The 23,427-nt window shown below is 31.7% G+C and overlaps 3 protein-coding genes across 3 annotated transcripts; 2 read left to right on the top strand and 1 right to left on the bottom strand.

Moving 5' to 3' along the window:
- Positions 1 to 424: 424 nt before the first annotated feature.
- J3458_022429 (uncharacterized protein) lies at positions 425 to 1,663 on the top strand. The gene is made up of 3 exons (XM_066123013.1): positions 425 to 614; positions 674 to 963; positions 1,012 to 1,663. The coding sequence occupies exons 1-3, from the start codon at positions 510 to 512 to the stop codon at positions 1,094 to 1,096; spliced, it is 480 nt and encodes a 159-aa protein (XP_065978471.1). The 5' UTR covers positions 425 to 509; the 3' UTR covers positions 1,097 to 1,663.
- A 14,083-nt stretch (positions 1,664 to 15,746) lies between these two features.
- Positions 15,747 to 20,399, bottom strand: J3458_001197 (uncharacterized protein). The gene is made up of 4 exons (XM_007815342.2): positions 19,969 to 20,399; positions 17,439 to 19,918; positions 16,478 to 17,378; positions 15,747 to 16,419 (listed from the first exon to the last, which is right to left on the bottom strand). The coding sequence occupies exons 1-2, from the start codon at positions 20,233 to 20,235 to the stop codon at positions 18,311 to 18,313; spliced, it is 1,875 nt and encodes a 624-aa protein (XP_007813533.2). The 5' UTR covers positions 20,236 to 20,399; the 3' UTR covers positions 15,747 to 16,419; positions 16,478 to 17,378; positions 17,439 to 18,310.
- A 990-nt stretch (positions 20,400 to 21,389) lies between these two features.
- Positions 21,390 to 22,898, top strand: J3458_001196 (uncharacterized protein). Its single transcript, XM_066116587.1, has 2 exons — positions 21,390 to 21,414; positions 21,474 to 22,898. Exons 1-2 carry the CDS (start codon positions 21,406 to 21,408, stop codon positions 21,822 to 21,824), a joined length of 360 nt encoding a protein of 119 aa, XP_065978470.1. The 5' UTR covers positions 21,390 to 21,405; the 3' UTR covers positions 21,825 to 22,898.
- Positions 22,899 to 23,427: the final 529 nt, after the last annotated feature.

The following is a 23,427-nucleotide window of genomic DNA, read 5'->3' as shown; positions in this document are numbered from 1 at the left end:
TTTTTTAGAAGTGAAAATTCTACTCGCCTCAAAATGTAGGCTTGGCCTTCTTTTTACCGCATGTCTGGCATATTAGGCCGTACTTGGTGATCCCGTCGCCTTCACAATGCGGGCAGCCTGAACCAGCCATGAGAGATGAAGCTTCCCATTGCAAAACTATTAGTATATATTCACCTTCGATGCTCGATTTTCTGACGTACAGGGATTTCTAGTTTCTGGGTTTCGATTATTTAGTTGTTGGGTTTCCAGACATAACTAGGGTAATTGCTGGGATGGTTCGATTTTAATCCACCGAGACATCGCCACAAGGGAACCCGCTTGTTAAATAACATGTTTTACCGCATAATCCCGCTAGCCGCCTTCAAGCGACTCGGCGTGCCGTCATAGCTTGCCCCTCCAAATAATCGACATCAAAGAGCGCAACACAAAGCATACTTCCATGGCCTCCCCGGGCTTCGATGATATTTCGATATTCGATGAGACACAAGTTTCATCAGCTATCTCTGTAGATGACGCGCCGAGTTTTTTCGAGAGATATGGCGTGTTCTACCAAGCGAGCTCGGAGATCGGTCAATTGGCCAGCTCTTTGGCTGGAAAGGCACTCTCTATTAATGGCATTTATGATCTTAAGCCCATAATGGGCGAACTGTATATGAATATTAACGTCTTCTAGCGTCTTCAATCCATTTTGGCACCATATCTCAAGCATGCTCCTTCCTTCTGTTTTACTCTCGGTTCGGATAAGGGGAACTTCTACGCCCTCACAACCATCGAGGATCCACACCCAAAAGTGATAGTGTATGTATGGTTGCCCGGGACGCAACTGGAGTTCTCTCATGGGTCGCATGTTGGTATAGCGAGGGGGGTGCCGGCATCAAATGGCCTAACACATATACCTTACTCGAATCTCTCTAAGACGAGGAACTTGAGAGACGTCAGCATCAAGTTCCACCAAGGAGGAACGTAAGTAAATCCATCTATGCTTTGCTTACTCCGTCTAAAAAAGTGCAGATTTATAGCACATCCGCGACTTGCGCTGTCAATCACTCAAGGATTTGGCTTAGGCTGGGGATGTAAACTGGCGGTAAAAGTCTAGATGGCAGGAGCAGGTCCTAAACTTGACACAGTTGCATCCATGTCGCCTAAAATCAATGGGTTTATGCACTGCGGTTCGTCCCATAGTGACTGATACCCCGAAGGCTGGGTATAGTCGTTCGACTGAATAACATCGCCGAATAAATCATAGAGCTGCGTGTGGCCTGGCGGGAGGTGATCGTGGGCGGCAGGCGCTTCGGAGCTTGTGGCAGGAGCTGTGTTTGAGGTCGACTGTGACGAAATTACTCCTCCGCCTGAAGCTACAGCTCTTGAAGACGATTTGTAATTGACTCCCTTGCTTCTTGGTTCAGATCGAATCCCTGACACATCAGGGGTTTCGGTCAAAGTTTGAGCAAACCCTAGGTGAACTTTTACTTTTCGTAACATTTTGTCGTATTCCTCTTTTATCATTTTTCGCCCTTCTATCGATGCATTGCATTTGTGCGTTTCGAATGTACTTGCGTAGCGGAATTCTGTAAAGCAGGGGACGGATAAACGCGGCTAACTTCGAGATCTACAATTCTCGTTAGAATTTAACGCCAAATGAAAAGAAAGTCATCCTACGCGTAGCAAAATGTCGCACGAGTTCCTGCTGCCTCTTAAATCTCTTTCTTCTGCATTTATGATTCGGACATTTTAGTAGCCTCGGGCCCGTTTGAGCTACCAGCATGCGTCTTGGAACATATACTGGCACTGGTTGAGACCCAACTGTGCCATTCTCGTCATTCGTGTTGTGATTTTTGGCCGATGCCCAAACCTCGGAGTTATCATGATCCCCAAGCCGAAACGAAAAGCTTGTAATAGGACGTTCATCGGAGTCTTCCGAATCATTTGAACCATTCGAGTTTTCACCGGACTTGCCAACGCGCCCATGTGGTCGCAACAACTCTCGGCAGGATTTTGCGTAAAACTTCGTGTTTCGATTTAGATAGCTCACAGAATCAAATCGATTGACCAATGAAGCCAGTTGCGACTGCGATTCGGTGAGCATTAAGGCGGACTAGGTCCAGCCAGTGTCGTACCTGATGCAGCTTGATATGTGCCCACATGTCCTCAGTCGAAAGATTAGTCTCAGAGCACACGTCACAAGTCATGATGCTCTGGTCCATTTGGGCAGGAGGTTAACAAGATGAGCTGTCAACACTTGGGGATGTTGTAAGGGCAACATATTTATTCAATTAGCAAATATGGACATTAAACGGGACTTCTGCACCAACTCATACCACTAGGACGCGGTTCGACGTGTTCGGTACCAGCCGATTCTCACAGGCTCCTCACTAGCTGAGAGATCTTCCACATGCCCTTCCATTACCTACCCATCAATCCTAAGCATAATCTTCTCCCATGATACTCCGCGATTGAAGTGGTCGTAGTCGCAACGGAGCACGGCGCCGAGATCTAGACTACACTAGTAGCCAGCTGTCTTGTGTTCCAGACGGATTGTCTTGCTTCGACATATCTCTGGTGGATGGCCCGCCGGTCGTCGTATTTAACTTCCGACGCTGCCAATGTCCCTGCCGCCGCTGGCTGATCTGCCACTGTGTGGGCGACCGCTATGCATTCTGCAACTTCCTCAGCTGCAGATGTTTGGCTTGACGACGCCGCGGTCAAGCTGCTGCTCGAGAAGGGGAGAGTTGATATTGATGCCATGGATAACAGCGGCCGGACGCCGCTCAAGCTGGCCGCCGCGTGAACTATAACGTAGCCGTCGTCAAGCTCCTACAACAGTATCATTCATAACTAAAAGACCAAACCATTTGCCCCACGTCGGACAATGGAATTCACACACCATCTCACATGTTCGAAACTCTTTCCTGATTACTATATTAGAGCGGATAGAGGGTCTACAAAAACCCTGGACTGCTACTGCATCGTATACATTACGTTGCTGCTGTACATTGCTCTTGTCGTCTTGTCGGTACACACTGATAGCTGATTGAAGTTGCATCGACGTACAGGGTAGCCTTTAGGCCTCAACGGCGCCAGGCCCACTTCGGTGGCAAGACCAGTTCGTGCCGCACGTATTCTTGGCGCATATTCGCAATCCCAAAGTTTCCGGTATACTGAGCTGAGGACAACAAATCTCAATTCTGTAACTATATGTATCAAATCAGTAAGGATATTGTTAGCTTGGCGCATGATTATTGTTAGCCACCGACTACTCCACGGCTTTCTGCGTGACCGTGCTTTTGACACAGGTACCTCTGTCTGAAAGACCAGGCTGTGCTCGCCTTCGTCGCTAGTGGGCCTCGGCTCCGCCCATTTTGGCGCCAGCCCTACGTGCGCAATCCTTAAGCAATGGTAGCGTTCCTGGACCCTTTCCTAATGGGAGGCTATTACACTTTAAAGGGCATTAATTATAACGATAATATATATATAAGTTTATATTTAGCTATAAAAGAGAGAATTATATACGCTCTTTTTATAAGTGCGCTTATTATTAAAGTTATTTACTTATAATTAAGGGTTTACTCTTATTTAATTATACGTATATAATTAATACTTATAATAAGTAATTTATTTTAATATACCTCTTAATTAAGCCTATTATTAAAGCTATTATAAGCTTTATTTTTCTTATTTAAATACTTAATTAAGCATTAAAGTTATAATTATAAGCTTAATTATATATAACCAGAGCATTGACAAAAAAACTACACTACATGTAGTTTTTTAGTGTAGTTTTTAGTGTAGTGTAGTTTTTGTAGTTTTAGTGTAGTTTAACTACACTACAACTACATTTGTAGTGTAATATGTAATTATAAGGGCTTTAAAAGTAGACTTATAAGCTTATAAAAATAACCAAAAAATACTATAATTTTAGCTCATTATAATGCTATAAAAATATCCTTTATAAGTTAGTTAATAAGTAAGATATTAAAGTTTAAAGAATTCTAAAAATAAAGATATTAACTCGATTTATTTTAAGTATTTAATAAGAAATAAATGCTTTTTAAATGTTTTATATATATATATAGTATATGTAATTAATATAAAAATTTAAAATATATTTTTTTTTTACCTTAATTATATGTAAATAATATTTTAAAATATTTTTAGTTTTTATTTATATTTTATTTAATTAAAATAAATCTATAAAAATAAATAATAAGTATTTTTATATTTTATATAAGTTATCTTAATAGCTTATTAATATAAAACGTATAACTTTATTTAATATATATTTAATAAAATTTATATAAATTATTTTATATATAATTATATATGTTTTTTAATTTAATTAATATATATTATTTATATTAAAGTAAAATTATATATATTATTAATTTATATATTATAAAGTATTTTATAAGCTTAAATATATATTTAATATAATTAATTCTATATATATAAAGATTAATATAAATATTAAAAACTTTATTCTTAAGTTTTTTTTATTCTATATATTAAAACTATTATAACTTTATGAAAAAAAGGAGTTTAAAAACAAGAGTAGTATCATTTTAAAGCTTATAATCTTAGCTATCTAAAAATATTAACCCCACTTAATTTTACCCATTAATTATAAAGATAATAGCCGTGGTATTTAGTGGGGTAAGTTAACTAGAGTAAAACGCTATAGCGTTTTACCCCACTTTAATAGAAAACGCTATAATTTCTATTTCCTAAAATCTCTACGAATACTTAACTAAAATTTATAAGCTTATAACTAATCGATAGCCCTTAAAAAGCCCTTTAATTTAATACTAATTGCATAATTATAAGTTTAATATTCTAGGAGTTATATTCGGTTAAAGTTTTATGATACAAAGATTTCCTGTAAGCTACATATACATGTTTTAAGTGATAAAACAGCATATTATCACATAATATAACGCCTTTAATACATTGTAAGCACACCGGCCTTTTCAACTGTTTCACTATAGTTGTATTTTCTCGTAAAACTATTCTATTGTTTTCCACACGAATATGCATGTTTAAGGGGTAAGTTAGGCATCAAAAAATGCCTAAATTCTAAGGTTTCTAAAACCGTTTATATTGTAAATTTATTCTATATATTAACTGTATTCTCCCGCTTTAAAGTTCAGAACCTTTCTTTTCTACATTAATCTTCTTACCCTTATAACTCTACGAATACTTAACTTTTATCTAAAGTTTTCTTATTATTAGATAGCCTTAAATTTAGGCTATCTTATAAAAACTTTTTATTATTTAAAACCTACCTTTATAATGGATTAAAATCCTCTTGGAATTACACCTCTTATTATTACGAATAATTCAAGCTTTTCTCAGTAAACTTCAACTAAAAAAGACTATATAAATAATAAAAGCTATCAATTTCGCACAAAATCATATATTATTTAACATAACCTTTTTTCTTATAAGGTTTTAGCAGTTAATTTAGAAAAACCACGAGAAATCACCTTTTTTTGCAGCTAGCCAAGCTGTAACTTTACTTTTACCTGCCCAGCTAGCCGTTTTCAGTCCTCTAATAGTTTAGCATATTATAGGAAAAAACATCCTACTATTACAGTATTAAAAGCCGAAGAAAACGATAAAATAACTAGTAAGTTACTTCTTTTATTATTTTATATCTTATTATATTATTAATTTATATATTTATAATATTATAAATTTATAATCTACTAATATACTTATAAATAGTCCCTGCTATTACAGAATCACCTTTAATTTCCGACTTTTCAACCGAATCTAGCTTTTCTAGCTTTTTAAGAAGCAATAAAAGACCTAGAAATAATACTATTACTAGTAGTAGTAATGGATTTTCTAAGGATACTACTCTTATATTAGCTCTTGAATTTATGCTTTAAAATAACCTATCTTTTGCTACTATAACTAGTGAAAGCTTTAAAAAGCTTTTAAGTTATTATTATAAGTAAGTTTATATTATTATATTAATATATAACTTAAATATAATATATTATACTAATATTAAGTTATTTTAGTTATAATATTAGCTTTTTTCATTATAAAGGCCTTATATCTCACATGAAAATATTACACTCTAATATAAAAAAGAATATAATAAATAAAATTCAAAATCAAGTTAATAAAATGGGTTTTATATCTATTTAACTTGATATTTAGACTTCTATTAATTCTAAATCATATTTAGGGGTTATAGCTAATTGGTTAAACCCCTAATTTAACTTAGAATATTATTTAATTGGTAAGTATTCTTATATTTATATTATTATTATTATTATTATTATAATTTAAAAGCTAATTATATATTAAGGATTTGAATATTTACCTACTAGCTATACCGGCCATTTAATTAATTCAATTTTCAATGAATTATTAACTAAATATAATATAAACCCTAAAAAAATTACAAGGTTAGTAGTTTATAATTATATATAAAATAATATTAATTTATTAACTTTTTAATTATAGCTTTACTAGAGATAATGGTTCTAATAATAACACCTTTTTATCTTCTTTTTTAAACTTATATTTTAAAAGGCATAAAAAGCCTTTAAATATTCGATATACAGCCTATATTTTAAATATAGTAGCTAAAGATATAATATCTATATTTATTAACGAAACAATAAATACCGAAAATATTGAAGATTATATAAATAGCGAATTTTTACATTATTCTACCGAAGAATTTAACGATTTATCTGCTAAAAAAAGAACAAAATTTAATAATTTAATTCCAGGTATTTATTATAACTTATATTACTTATTTTAAGTTATTTTATATAATTTAAGCTAATTATAAAATAGGAATTATTGGAAAAGTTAAAAGAATAGCTATTCTTATTAAAAATAACTAATAACTTTATTTACAATGGTTAGAAGCTTTAAAAGAAGCTAAAGATAAAGGATTTATTACTAGAAATAGTAATCTTACAAAAATACTATTAGGTAAGTTATTAATTCTATATTATAAATATTATTTAAAGCTTTAAAAGCTTATAAATATTATTTTAAGCTTTTAAAGCTTATAAATATTATTATTAACATTAATAAGTTATAATAAGTATTAATAACTAACTTTACTTATATTAGCAAACGCAATAAGATGGAATTCAACCTATAAAATGCTTCACACAGCTATTTTATTAGTAGAACCTATTAAAATATTACAAAAAAAAAACGAATTTAGCAGCTTTTAAAGATACTAGCTTAACTACGCAAGAATGGGCTGATTTAAATACTTTAATAAGTATTTTAGAGGTTTTTAATTAGCCTACAATATAATTATAAAGCTAATCTTATAATACTATAAGTTTAGTATGTTTTTTTCTAATAAGAATTCATACTTTACTTCAAGATATATTAAAAGATCAAAAAAGTTGGCTTAAAAATGTAAGTTCTATAATTTTATAATTTTATTTTAAATTATTAATTATTTTATAGTTAAATACTTATAATCTATTAGCTAAGGTCTTTATTTTAGCTTTAGAAAAAGGCTTACATAAATTAAATTACTATTTTCCTAAGGATATTAATAGTAATTATAATTTTTAGAAGCCTTATTTATTTGCTGCTATATTAGACCCTAGACTTAATTTACAATCAATTAAAAATCAATTAAGTATTAATTCTAATACTATTAATCAACTATTAAAAGACTTAAAAGCCGAATATAAAGAGTAAGTTATAATTTATTATATATAATATAAATTTTAAATTTCTTAATAACTAATTATATAATAGAATCTATTACGAATATATAAAAGACCCTAAAAATAAAGTAATTTTTTTATATAGAATTAGAAGAAATTTCTTCTAATTCTAAAAAATCAACTAAAAATACAAATAATACTCGAATTAAAGTTAATTTACAATAACTAGCTAATTCAGCTTCTTATAATAATATTAGGCTTTAAAAAAAGCCTAGCTTATTTAATAACTTATTTCTAAAGTAAAAAACTAAAGCTATTGAAAAAACTAGAAAAAATGAGATTTCTAGTTATTTAAAGCTTGATTTTGAAGAAGATACGGTATTTTTTATCTTTATAATATTATTTATACATTTATAATTATAAGCTAACTTTTAATAGCAAGATATATTTATTTAGTGGGCTAATTCCACTAAATCTTTCCCAATTCTTTCTATAATAGCTCGAAAATATTTAGCTATTCCAGCTACTTTAGGAGCTATAAAAGGGAATTTTAACCAGGGAACTAATATTATTACTAAGCGAAGAACTGCTTTATTACATGAAAATATTCGAATTATTTTATTATTAAAAAACTGGGTTAAAAATAAGAATAAAAGAGTGGAAAATAAGAGATATTATAATTTATTTTTATATTCTAGTGGAAATTTAGAAGAAAAAGAAGAAGAAGAGGAAGAAGAAGATCAGAATAAAGTTTTAACTAATTCTAATAAAAATAAGGATATTTCTAAGTCTAATTATATAGATATTAGTGAGGATATGGAAGAAGAAGAAGAGGAGGAAAATATTTATGATTCTAATACTTAATTTAATATTAAAAGGGTTTTTTTATTATTATTTTTTATTTTATATAAAAGAGTGAAATTTTAGCTTTATAAAAGTTTAAAAAGTAATATTTAAAGTTAACTATATAAAGAGTTATTTAAATTTATATTTAATATTTTTATATTTAAGTTATAGGGTAATAAGTTAAATCTCTTTTTTTAAAAAATATTTATATATAAATAATAGGATTTTTTTCCTTTATTAAATTAAGTAAATTATAATTATAATTATAATATAAAATAATATTTACTTACCTAATATAAATCCCTTAAATTTCCCTTATACTTTCTCTTATTTTTATATTTTTATTAGTTTTTTAATCCCTGTTTTTAGCTTATCTAAGCTAGCTAATCCCTGCTTACTAATACTAATATTAGTAAGCAAATTTAGCTTTATTTTAGCTTACTAATTATATTAGCTAATAATAGCTTATAAATTAATTAACACTATATATTACACTAATTTTTAAAATGTAATGTAGTGTAGTAAAACTACACTACACTACACTACACTAAAATTCACTAAAAACTACAAAACTACACTACTTCCAATGCTCTGTATATAACTTATCTTTTCTTAGCGTTTTAATTAATATAATCTTTTATTAATTAAAGGTTAACTTATTAATCTTTTATTTATTAAGATAAGTTAAATATAAGTTATATATTTTTATTAATTATACTTATTTTACTTTTATACGCGTAGCTTATTAATATTATTAGCTTTTTTTTTCTTTATTATATATTACTTCTTTAATTATAATTATATTTTAATTAATATTATATTAATTTAAAGACGCGTATTACCTTAAAATTATTCAAGTATATAAGATATATTAAATACCTTTTAATAATAATTATTAGGCTTTTATTACTTACTTTTAAAAGCTTTTAATATAAAGCCTTTTTCTCTTAATAAAATAATTAAAGCTACTTTTAAATTACTTAATTACTTTAATAATTAATAATAAGAGATTAATTAAGCTTAATATATTAAATGTAAATTAATTATAGCTCTTAAAAAAGCTAAGAAACTATTAATATTATATTTTATAAGCTATTAATATATTAATTAAATTTATTAATACGCTTTTAAGCTATTACTTTTAAGTTTAATATACTTTATAATATCTTTTATAAGAGTTATATTTAAGTAATTATTATTAGTAAAGAGAAAGGTTAATATTATAAGGTAATTAAAGGCTAATTAAAGCGCTATTATTTATATAAAGCTAATAATTATACTTATATACTTTAATAAGCTTATTTTTTATTATCTTCTTTAATTTTTATACTTAATATACCTTAAATAAATGTTAATCTTATATTAATAATTTTATTTTAATTCTTATAATTAAGCGATCTTATAATTAAGCGAGTTAAACGTTAATAAAAAGGTTAATTTTTCTTACTTTAATATTATAATTTAAACGCTTATTTAAGTATATAAATATATAATTAATATTATAAGGTATTATAATTATAACTTAATCTTTTAGTAAAGCTAAACTTTATTTATAAAGATATTAAGTCTTATAATACTAAAGCTAATATTATTATTAAAGGCTTTTTAGTAGTATTAAATTATAAAAAAACTTATATAAAAGCTATAATTAATATTATAATAAATAAGTTCTTTTCTTAATTAAGTATTATTATAATATAAGTTATACTTACTTTTACGTAATATTAAAGCCTTAAAAAGTTATATTTACCTTTTATTACGTTTTACCTTAAAAGAAAAGAGTAATCTTATATTTATAGAGTAAATATATCTTATACCTTCCCTTTAATAGTTCTTTTACGCGTATAACTCGTAAATATTAGGTTATATTTATAAATCTATTAAATTTAATAGGCTTTTAAAGTATTTAAATTATTATTTATTAAGTGCCTTTATAAAACTATTTACTAGTATATTTATTATAAGAAAATATAATACTTTAAAGCTTCTCTTTTTATATTTTTACTTTAATTATATTAAATAAATATTTATATAATATAAATAAGTATTAATTTATTCGCTTATATTAAGTATTAAGCATATAATTTATTAATTATTATAATAAATATTATAGTTTTATTATAGCTTAAATTTAATATTATAAAATAAACGCTTTAAAGCTATTATTTTCTTTATTATTTACTATAAAGTAAGTAGCTTTACTTTAATTATAAACGTAATTATTATTTTTAACGCGTTACTTTTTATATAATAGGTTCTTTAAATAATATTATAAGATAATCTTATAATAATTTATAAGTAATTAAATTATTTATATAAAAAGTATTACTTATAATTTTTAATACCTTAATATTCTTAATTTTATTATAATAAAGAGTAACTTTACTTATAATAATTAAATATTAAATAGCTTAATTTATAATCTTTTAATACTTAAGGCTTAAATTTATAAGAAATTAAAAGAGCTTTAATATAATAAACGCTATATTTAACCTTATTATAATTATTATATATAGTATTAATTTAATCTTTTTTTAATACCCTTTAATCTTTTACTTAATTACCTTTTTAATACGTGTAATTAGCTTTATAATTAGAATTAATATAATTAAAAACGTGTCTTTTTATACTTAATTAAATTTTTTATTAATTTTATTAATATAAGCCTTATAACTTCAATAGATTTTCTTATTTTTATAGTTTTTAATAATTTATATTTTAAGAAAAAAGTATACTTTACCTTTATTCTTTAAATTATATACTTCTTTTAAGCTTTTAATTATATAATTTATTACTTTCTTATTATTCTTATAATAGGTAAAAATAATATTATTTATAAAGAAAATTAGAAATACGTTTTAAGCTTTTAAGTAAAAGATATAAAACTCTTTTATATTAAAAGTAAACTTATACTTTTTTAATATTATACTTAATTCTTTAAATTAAAAGCTTAATAAGTTACGTAATTTATATAAAGCTTATAATAATTTTACGTAAAATCCCTTTTTTTAAATTCTAAGAAAAGCTTATAAATTACTAGTATTATATACTTCTTATATTTTACGTATAAAAAAGCGTTTTTTATATTAAATTACCTTAACTTTAAGTTAAACCTAGCTATTAATATAATTATAATATAAAAGATATATATTATAAGTATTATTACGTAAATTTATTTAATAGTAAAATACTCTTATATATCTTCTTATATAATTATATAGGCCTTATATTTAATAAGGTAATTTTTCTTATTAAATTTATAAAAGTATACTAACTTTAAAGATAATAACTTAAATCTTACTTTTAAACGTTTAATTTCCCTTTAAGTATCTCTTTTTTATAATACTTTAATCTTTACTTTTATAGCTTTAAATTATTATTCTCTTAAAGAGTAATTTAATATTTCTTTTTACGTTATTAATACCTTTAATAAGTTTAATATATAAATTTTCTTTATTTTAAGTTATTTATTAATTTAAGCTTTATTTCTCTTATTATAATTTACGTTAATTATTATAAATATTATAATAAAGCTCTTTATAATTTAATCTCTTATTATTTAATAATTAAGTAAATATATTTAAATAAAGGCTTTTTATATAGCTTTAATTAAAAGAGTATTAGGTCTTTTTTTCTTACTTAACTTCTTTAATATATATTAGTTTAATTTTTTTTTTATAAAATATTTTAATTTACGCGTTTATTACTCTTAAAATATACGCTGTTATATAATAAAGATAACCTTTCTTTACTTTTTAATTCTTTATTAATTATTAGTATTAATTTAACTTTTAATTATATTAATTAAAGTATAATTTCCTTTAATATTAAAGCTTAACTCTTTATAAGTAAGTAATTAATTAAGCTATTATTTACTTAAAAAGCTTACTTAATTAAAACTTTTTACTTATTTAATTTTAATTATTATTTATTCTTAAAATAAATTATTTTTATTATTTAAGAAGATTATACACTTAAAAGCGCTAATAATATTATATTATTAAGCTTAATAATATTTAATAATTTATTACTTATAAGTTTCTTTAAAGTTAATTATAATATATAAAAGTTTAAATTCAGCTTTAACTTCTTATTTTAAGTATTAAGTTAAGCTTTTACTTTTAAGCTTATAAGTATATTAAAGCTTATTTTAATAGGTTCTTTATTAAAAGTTAATATTAAATTAATCTTTTTATTTAACTTATTATTACTTTAAATAAATTTAACTTAAGTAATTAACTCTTTTATTAAAAGCTTTTTTAAGCTTTTAACACGTAAATTATAAAATATAAACTTATTAAACGTAATATTTTAAGTTATTATTACTTAATTAAGTTAAGATACTTAAATTTAATAAATATTAATAGTAAAGTAATTAATAAAGTAATTAATATATCCCTTAAAACTTATTTTATATATACGTTTATTTTAATTAGTCTTATAATCTCTTTAAAATAAATATATATAATAATCATAAGTATATATTATACTTTAATTAAGCCTTAAGTTAATTATATACTCTTTTATTAATAAGTAAGTATTAATTTTAAATTATAATTTAAGGTATTTAAAAGAGCTTTTTTAATTATAAGTTTAATTTAAGCTTATATTATATAAAAAGATAATAGCTTAAACGCTTTTTAATTATAAATTTATAAGAAGCTTTACGCTATTAAGTATTAAATTTAAGCTAATTATAATTTATTAATTAACTCTTTTAATACTTTTATTTAACTTATAAGTATATAATAATAAGTATTTAAGCTTAATATCTTACGTTTTTACCTAATATTTAAAGATTAAATTACCTATTATTATAATTATAAATCTCTTATTATTTTATATAAATTTATATATTAATAGCTTAAGTTACCTTATAACTTATCTCTTAAAATATATAATAATATTAAATATAATAAGTTATTTCTTATTTAATAGTAAATAATATTATATTATCTTAAAGTATTTATTCTTAAATATTAAAAGCTATTTTATACTATTATAACTTAACTTATAATTTTAAAGGTTTTAATATACTTATTAAAATAGTTTTAATAATTTATACTTTTTAAGTTATTTTAATATAACTTAATATACGTAAACTTATATATATATCTTATAATTAATACACTTAATTTCTTTAATACATATATTTTTAATATATATTAATAGCTTAAATAAAGCTATTAGTTTTAAATAGCTTAAATAAAGGTATTATAACTCTTTAAAGTTTTCTCTTAACCTTAAAAGATTATAACTTAACCTTTAATACCTTAAGTTTTATATTTTTATTTTATTTACTTTAATAATTATAAATATATTAAAAGAAAAGCTTATTATTATAATAAATACTTTAAATTTAAAAGAGTAATTAAAAAGTAACTTATATTTAAGAAATATTAAGTTATACTTTTAAATTAATAGTATTAAAATTACACTTTATTTTATAGGTTTAAAGTGTAATATATTATTAAAACTATATATTTAAGTGCTCTTTTCTTATAAGTAATTAATTAAAATAATATTAACGTAAAAGTTTTTAATTATATTAATATCTTTAAGTATTAAATTCTTAATTTAAGGTTTATTTATATTATTTTAAAAGCTTTTTAAGTATATAAGTCTTTTTTTCTTAAATTAAAAAGATACTTATATTTATTTTTATAAATTTACTTTTAATTTTCTTATATAAGTTAAGCTTAAAAAGATTAATATTATTAATAAAATATATAATATTATAATTATTAAGAAGTATACTTAAAGAGAGTAAGTATTTACTTATACTTATAATATTATAAATTTTAACGTATTATTTATAAGCTTAAAGAGTAAAAAGATTAATAATAATAATATTAATACTTTCTTTTATTAAGTATTTTATCTCTTTAATAATTAAGCTTTTATCTTATTTTTTCTTTATTATTTAAGCGTATAACTTATTTTATTACTTACTTTTATAATATTCTTTTATCTTTTTATAATTCTTTTTCTTTAATATTAATTAAGCTTTAAATTTATATATTTAATAATTATATATTATAAGATTTTATAATTCTTTACTTATTATTTATATCCTTTCAATTAATTATCTATTAAATAAAAGTATTTTAGCTTTAATTAGCTTTTATTATTATTTTTATTATCTTTTATTTACTCTTTATTTTCTTATTCTTATATTTATTAAAGCTATTTCTTTTAATTTAAGTATTTTTTAAGTATTATATATATATCTTTAATATTATTATACTTATACTTATACGTAATAATAAGTATATAAAATATTAATTTAAAATTATAAAAAGTATATTTATTTTTAATTTTTTAAGCTTTATTAATAATAATTATATTAAGTATAACTTTAACTTATTTAAGCTTAAAGTAAACTTTAATTATATTAAGAAAATTATAAATAATATAAATTTCTTTAATTTTATTAATTTTATTATTTTAAGCGTATACGTAAATTTTATTTTATTTTATATATTATTAATTTTATTTAATATTTATATAATAAGCTTTATTAAAATATATTATATATAACTTATAAGTCTTCTCTTAATACTTATATATTAAAATTATATAAGATAAGTTAACTCTTAACTTCTTTAATTAATTACCTTAAAGTATAACCTTTTAAATATTAATTAATAAAATAAAGTATAATAGATTTATAAATACTTAATTTAATAATATATATAATTTACTTATAAATATTATATACTTTTATCTCTTTACTTATATAAGCTTTAAGCTTATTATTATATTATAATTATATTACTTAAAGAGTATATAATATAATAAAGTTATTTTTTATTTTAAGTAAAAGTTATTAATTTAATAAAAAGCTTATATAAGCTTTTATTAAAGTAAATTAAAAGAAAGTAAATAATATATTAATTAAGTAATTTAATTAATTAAAGTTTATAATATTTTAAAGCTTATTAATTTAAACTTAACCCTTTAATACTTTATATTAATTATATTATTAACTTAAAAGCTTTAACTTAAGCTTAATAAATAATTAAGTATTTATAAAAGTAATATTAATATTTATTAAATATATACATATAATAAAATAAGTATTAAAATAATATCTTAAATACTTAATTTTCTTAAGTAAAAGTTATAAGAGATTTAAAGTTCTTTTAAGCTTATAATTATTATACTTTAAAGAGTATTAATTATAATAATAATATATATATATAAGTTTATATTTAATTATAAAAAAGAGAATTATATATACTCTTTTTATAAGTGCGCTTATTATTAGGGTTATTTACTTATAGTTAAGGGTTTACCCTTATTTAATTATACGTACGTAATTAGTACCCGTAATAAGTGACCCATTTTAACAGGAGCTATGCCTCGGCAAGTAACCCCACACACACTAGTCTTTCGGCGAAGGCTGTTGTAAGTTTCCAAGTCTGTCACCGGATAGAGTGTTCTATCCAGCCACTCTATCGAAATCTTCAGCAACTCAACAGTTTTCGTCATACTATCTCGAAACTGTCTTTTTGGCAGTTGGGATGTGCGGTCCCTATTTGAACCTGATTCGAGAACCTCTCGTAGAGCTCGCCAACATCTACCCTCGTTCTGACAGGCAAGGAAATAGTGGTCGTTTAGCTTCGAGTACAACCAGAGGAGCGCACGCTCACGGATGAAGCATGACTCTGGTTTCGGTTCATGCAATAACAAGGGCTCCGTACGTTCCCATTGCCCTTCAGACCAAACACCCTGTCTTTCGAACTCTCTTCCGTGGCCAACCTGATTCTGTTGCGAAAGTCCTAACTATGGCGACATCGTGGGCGAGGCTAGCGAAAAGCCGTATGAGTCAAGAACTTCAGTGTGTGGGGACTGTGACACATTTGATTGTGATGGCGAGATACGTTTCCACGTGGGGTATGCCATACAATGACTTCACTCAGTTAGCAGAGTCACAAAAACAGAGTCCCAAGGTAGCGCTAGAAACCTACTTGTCTCAATATCGCTCTGAACAGTTACCAAGCTGACCCTGTGAAAGGCTCTCTGTGGTGGATCCCAGTCTTGGTATGGCCCGTGGAGATCTGTTATTCGCCGGTAAGCCTGTCGGATATACGTCTTTGACATTGGCAGCCCGCTTTCTGGCTTCCGGGAAATCATCGGCTTTAAATCGCAAGGTAAAGGTACGCTGATAATTGTCTGGGGCGTGACCCGGCATACACCAGGTAACAGGAATCGAACTCTCACGATGAGGATCAATTATGTCCACCATTGCTGAACGCCTCGTGTCAAATCCGAGATGAAAATAGAATACATGAGGATCTCAGTTGAAACTAGAACCAAGCAGTTCAATTGTGGCTGGCGCAAGGTCTTCAAGTACCAAGATGCGTGAGCGAATAACTGAAGTATCGCCATGGCCAGTGAAAACATCACGATAATGATCCAGATCATTGTGGTCGTAACAGTCGATCCGGTGGATAGTCGTATTACCAGAGTTGGCTACTTCAGCCAACAGGATCGAGTTCGAGTCGTGAGATCCAAGCTGCGCAGACGCTCTTGATTTTTCGCATTCTTCTAAGTATAAAGATAAAGCTTCGAGGTGTGGAAAGTGAGTGTGAAGTGAACGAATATAATGGTGATAGGGCAAGTCTATGACCAAAGGTCCTTGTTCTACACATTGTTCTGCTTCCATTGTCCGATCGGTAAGGGATGGGGGAAGAGAAAGGAAACAATACTGCTAATGCACTGGACTCGCTTCCTCTGTTGCAATGATTTTCAATGTGGAGGACGGCGGGTTAAAGCGGGGTTGTCATAACTAGTGAGGTGAGGCAGCCAGGGATTGCTCACACTGTTGCCACCTGCCACACGGTGCCACGTCACAACATTCAGACGAATCTAGGAAAACAGAACTAAGCATGTAATCGCCTTTTGTAGACGTACAAGGGGCTGACATACTTTTGCTAATGATGACTTGAAAGTCTGTGATAGTAGTGCATGGCCACTTTGAACACCGCCCTAGATTCTGGCAGATCGAGAATAGTCTCCACTAGTGGGCAAACAGGTTCGCTTGAGACGGGCTTGGATCCATTGGCGGGCCGAGCCGGTTGGTGACGGGCGGTTAGAGAGCGGGGTTGCCGCCTCGTTCTGGGCTGGAAACCTACCTTTCATGCCTGTCACAAATTGTTCTCAGAACTTCTATTGACTGGGCCTGCCATCGACACCAGGCCTTAGAGATTATTAGTAATAGGTAGCATTATATTGCTTTGACAGACACATACTGACTAGGTGACAGCGGTTTAGCCACTTAGTCGATGCATTGATGCCCCATCCCGCCCACTACAAGACTTCGAAGTTGGCATTATTTGCTCGTTGCCACGCGAGCTCGACGCAGTAGCGCTGCTTCTTGCCGAGTTCTGGGATCAACATGGACACTTATTCGAGAGAGCGACTGGGACTCTAATACCTATACCAGTGGTATGAATGCATTAACACATACGGTAATAATGTTCTCTTGATCCATGATCGATTTGTCGCAAAAACCGTGCGCCAACTCACATCGAAGCAGTTTGTATTTTTCTTGTGTCCCAGAGAAAAAGGACTTCGGACGGCCGGGCGTTTTGTAAAACTTGTGATATTTGGTCATTTCCTCAGACTCCATAGAGACTACCGATCTGATGTGCAAATTTTGATTTGAGCAGAACAGCCGACTCTACCAATTTAAGTCAACTCGCATCCAAAAATCAATTGTCTGGCGCATTAATCAAGTCACTGAGGAAGGTACAATTTCACTTGCCACCAAAACCATCTCCATCACAACCGTAATTTAGTCACGATCTGTGTCGGCGACCTTTCTTCTCCTCCTTGGGCAACTCCGTTACCCAGAACGAGGGTTGCGACGCGTCGCTTTGCCAATAGTAGCATTGTGATTCATCCACCATTTGTGCCGTCCATTCCTGCAACTCAGTCTGAACCTCCTCCCCTTTCATATCCGTGAAGCATATCTTACCTCTACGCCAATGTGTCTCTACCCAAAGAGAAGTCTCTGAAACTGAAGACGTAGATACCGCATCCCGACCAGACGACCGTGTAGAGCGCCACGCTGTACGTGAGTCTGTGCGTCGCTGGGATGGGTGGGTTCTCTTGGAAGTGGAGGGTGGGCTGATAGCATCCCTCGAACGCTTCGGCTGTACTGGATCTGTGGTAAAAGTGGTGAAACTGGACGCAGAGCTCATGGGCGGGTCGTTGAGGGCCAAAGCTGCCGATTCCTGGCTCGGATCTGGTGTATCCTCTTCGGCGTATGGGTATCGGGGTGTAGTACTCTGTGCCCCGATTTTAGGCTGAAGGGTATCCTTGCTGCTGTCAGCGATCTGCTGCTGAAGCGCGTAGTCCGCATCTTGCCAGGCAGTATACACTGTATTATCTTCCGACGGATGCAGACCGAGAGGGCCAGAGACCTCTTCTTTTGTTTCAACGAGGTCTGCTTGTGTCACTGTTGTCCCTTGAATAGGTATGGCGTTCGCAGCCCGAATAAAGCTGTTCCGGTAACGTTCCGCACAATCCCTTGCATTTCTGAACGCAGTTGCTCCGCGGCGGAAAGTGTGGATATTGCCTGTCATTTGCCATCCGTCAATCTGCGTCATGTGGTACTCTGGTCGACCTTCCGGGGCGGCCGGGGCGGTGACATGATGAGCGTACAGTTTCAAATTACCGTCGTGGTAGGTCGAGCTGTAGGTGTAGGCATTGCCATCATATATTGGCTCGTCGTGGTAGTTTTGCAAAGCGTGCATGGCGCGGGCCCCGTATGCTCCGTCGTAGCAAGCCTGCCGCTGGGCTACCGCAGCATTCCCGTCAGGCCCCTTGACTTCTAGGAAAAAGTTTGGCTCTACCGGGACACTTGGATGCTTGGTAGGGATGCCCGTTGACAGTATAGCTTGATCGTTCCTGACCTTTTGAGTAAGATCTCCTAGGCGAGCTCCATCAAAGAAATCCGGCTGTGGTTTTACTGCATTCTGGTTTATCATAGGCTTAAGCTCAGTGAACCGTACGTCCTGCTGGTTATGAATGCTAGAGTTACCAGAAATCATAGGAATGACAGTTCTCATAACGTCTTTCTTAAAGGTTGCTTGCGCATTCCTTTGCTTGAAATCTCGGAAAGCTGACGGAGTAAATTGAGACGGCGATAGCGATGCTCTTTCCACCGTTAGCTCCTGATGTATCTGAGCTAGGTTTTTAGGTTCAGGGGCATCGTCGTCATAATCGTAGTCTGCACGATATATGTTGTAATCGGTGAGGTGTTGTTGGAACTCCTTGCCGTAGGCAGAAGACTTCGTTCTAGTGCCGACGCTTGTTGCATTCGTTGACCTCGTCTGCCGGCTTTGGGACGTTAAAGAGCGACTGGAGCTTATATCTTCCGTAAGGCTATTGCGTTCGGTATACTAGCCAGAGCAATTAGTATAAAACTATTAGAGGCAGATTAAAGCCATACTCCTCGAAGATAACAGAGGTCCGGGCCTCCGTGTCGCGCGAATTGAGCAAGTTGTGTCGGATGTAACTTGGGTTCTGGAAATTTCGGCCAAGGTTGGGTCTTGTTTTGACGGTCAAGCTCCCTTAAAGCACGCGGCGTAAGCCAGACTTTCGACAGGTTATCCCAAAATTCTAGCGAGAAGTTCCTTTCTCTAGTAAGCTTGGCCTTTTTAGAGGGAGGTTTGCTCTGGTTTACGCGCGGTCGCTTTTGATTCTGTGGCCTCGCCATGAGCGGCCCATCGTTATGGCTTGGCAGAACGACGGATGGAAATGTTTTAAGGGGAGGCGGGAGGTCGCAGTCAAAGGTCAGAATGTGCTGCTGGCCGTGTTTGAGCCGGCAGAGGAGGATGTAGTCACAGATCACGCGCCTAGCGGTGGGAGGTGTACATGGTGAAGGTGGGGCTGGCTGTTCCAGACCGGTCCACCCGCCCGACGTCGACCTGATTGCATCCCTCACTGGATTGCTGGTACACGCATGCAAGATACCATGAGCACCTGGGAGGTAGATATGTGAATGCGCACTGCTTCCCCGCCACGCCAAGTTAATGGAAACGACGCTAGTGAGATCTCGTACGAAGATTTTCTAGCTGGCTCCATTTCCCACCGATGTTGGCATGAAATAATGGTGGGCATACATCTCGGCTTTACCAACCCAAGCTAGCTTGCAAAGCCTCACGCATTTTTACTCTGGCACCTCCTCGTCCACTTCAAGTGCCAACCCGACACCCATCATTCCATGATGAAGGTACGAATAGCCTTGATCTGTAAATCTATGTAAAGCTATCTCACATGAGATTCTTGCAAGATATTCTCGTCAATAAGAAATACCGCGTTGACTACAGGATCGGGGAGGGAGGCTTTGGTCTTGTCTATGCTGGTACGACTCTCTTCCCTACTGCTTCAGAGTTAAGGCTAAAATGATTATGTTAGGAAACGATGTTAAGACAAAGCAAGAGGTTGCGATGAAACTCACATATACGTGACAGTCCCGAGGCATTAGAATATGAAGCTAGCGCATATTCTGCATTGTCTGGCGAAACTGGAATCCCACGTGTCATGTGGTTCGGTCAGGAAGGCGACTATTATGTTTTGGTGCACGAACTGCTAGGACCATCTCTCGAAGATTTGTTCAACTATTGCAGCCGGAAATTCTCGCTTAAGACGGTCCTTCTCACAGCAGACCAAGCTATTCGTCGACTTAAATAAATCCACGATAATGGTTACCTACACTGCGATATTAAGCCGGACAACTTTCTCTTGGGAACTGGCGATAACGGTAATGTCCTTTATACGATCGACTTCGGCCTAGCGAGAGATTTTAATGCAATTGATGGTTTTAGAGTGCGGGATAACCGCCCTCTGAGAGGAACCGATCGATATGCCAGTCTCAATAATTAACATGGACGAAGTGAGTCTATATTTATATTAATGGCTCTTAAAATCTAACAGAAGATAGAACAATCTTAGGGTGATGACCTGGAGTCTCTGGGATATGTCCTTCTGTACTTTGCTTGTGGCTCCTTACCCTGGCAAGGCTTAAAGGCATCGACTGACAAGGAGCGGTCCGAACTGATCAAGCAGAAGAAAAAGAGTACAAGCGTAGAAAGTCTTTGCGATGGACTTCCAGAAGAATTTACCACTTGCATAAAGTACACTCGATCACTTCAGCCTACAGACAAGCCTAATTACGCATCCCTTCTGAAACTCTGCAGTGGACTATTCGCGACAAGGGGCTTCAAATACGACAACGTATTTGATTGGACGGTGAAGAGATTTCACGAACTGCAGGGCACCAATATCTCAGCTAAGAAGTCTTGACCTATTCAAGGGCTAGTTCGAATTGGGTGCCATAGTTTGGATATGAAATGCTTTGAAGCCTCATGTTTGTCTAGCCCGAAAGGTCGTCAACGACCAAATCAATGTCGATGATCGGTGGCTTAGAGCCAGAACGGAGAGACCGTCAAAAATATGGTGCAGCGGTCCACCTTGGCCGCCTTAAAGGTGTGTCTCGGCGTTTACCAAATGGAATGTCTGTTTTCTCGGTGGAGGAAACACGAACCACCCCCAACAGTGAAATGGTCTGAAGCATCTGACGCCACGACGACCTGGGCCCCTGGGTTCCCACTCAGCTCCTTAGGAAGCAGAGGGTCAGGGCTTGTAGAAATTTATCCACAGCCTGTTTGGTTGGCATCTTCACACATCATGCCGACATATTCCCAGGCACCTGAGTCACTTCCTGGTCCGCCAGCCTAGGTCGGGGAACTGGCTACGTTTGATGTTGGGATAGGGATTTGATTAGCCTTTCCAGGAGCAGGGTAGTTCTTGGTTTGTTAAATGTGTGGCCAGGCTTCATCCCACCTATTGAATACAAGGCTGGTCACAAGAAGCGAAACAAGGACGTGCTTCGCATTTTGTGCAGTGGGTAGTGTGGCAGTTCGGAAGAGACTTGGTGTCCGGAAAACATCGCCAAGTGTCTTCCCTTGGACGTGATTATCTCGTTTACTTAGTGCGGCCGGTGCTTGGTTGCCTCAGCCGTCCCGTGCGTCCATCCCTTCATTCGCTGTGTTTGATGATGTAAAAGATGCTATGTGAAACGACTTGGTTGGGCGTGCGTACAGGATTACGGCAGGCGAGGGTTGGGAGTGGTGTTTTGTTGGTTGAGAATCATCTACCCCCTGGATATCGGGGAGACTTTGTCTCCAAAGATTGCGCACAGCCCAGTTGCATAGGCTAGATCATGCGGCACACTTGGTCTAGACTCTTGAATCTCAGCAGGGCGAAGGGATGGATCTTGGACTCTGGGGCGAAACTAGGCATTTGGACTTTGGCTACTAGAGATGGGGATAAGCGTAACTAGTATAGTGCCTCTGCAAATAATGTTTTGAACGAGAATAAACGCGAAATTTCATGTGACAGGAAGAACTGCTGGCCTACACATGGAAATGCAGCTTGGCGAGCATCTGTGTTGACTCCTAATGTGCAGGGATGCAGGCTTGCGTGCCAACCGGTGACGAAGCATGGTTACCAACCAGACAGGACACGGGCAGGCGGGACAGGCTGCTCGGGGTCAAGAGCCAACTGTCATACCTTGAAACCCCATCCGAGCTTTTGCGACTCTACCGAGACCTCGCTTGTTGGTAGCACCAGTTGGGGTTGCTGGTAAGCCACCACAACTTAGAGTATTCGGCCGCCTCACCCATTGCCCTAGATGATGGCACGACCAAGACTGCTGACCCGAAGCACTTCTCTTCCACCACCAATTCGACCTTTCATAGTGCTGTCATAACCCTGAAGGATCTGGTTGCACTTTCCTCCACCCCGAACAAACCCCCAAATCGCAGTTGTCGCCCTACCAGGATCCCTGACAGGACTTTATTCCGGTGAAGGACGGAATACAGCTTCACTTGAGCGAATAATATGG

The sequence above is a fragment of the Metarhizium acridum genome, assembly GCF_019434415.1.
Source record: "Metarhizium acridum strain ARSEF 324 chromosome Unknown scaffold_1, whole genome shotgun sequence".
NCBI classification, from domain to species: domain Eukaryota; kingdom Fungi; phylum Ascomycota; class Sordariomycetes; order Hypocreales; family Clavicipitaceae; genus Metarhizium; species Metarhizium acridum.
The sequence above is the reverse complement of the archived record's forward strand: the minus strand, read 5'-3'. Positions and strand labels throughout refer to the sequence as shown.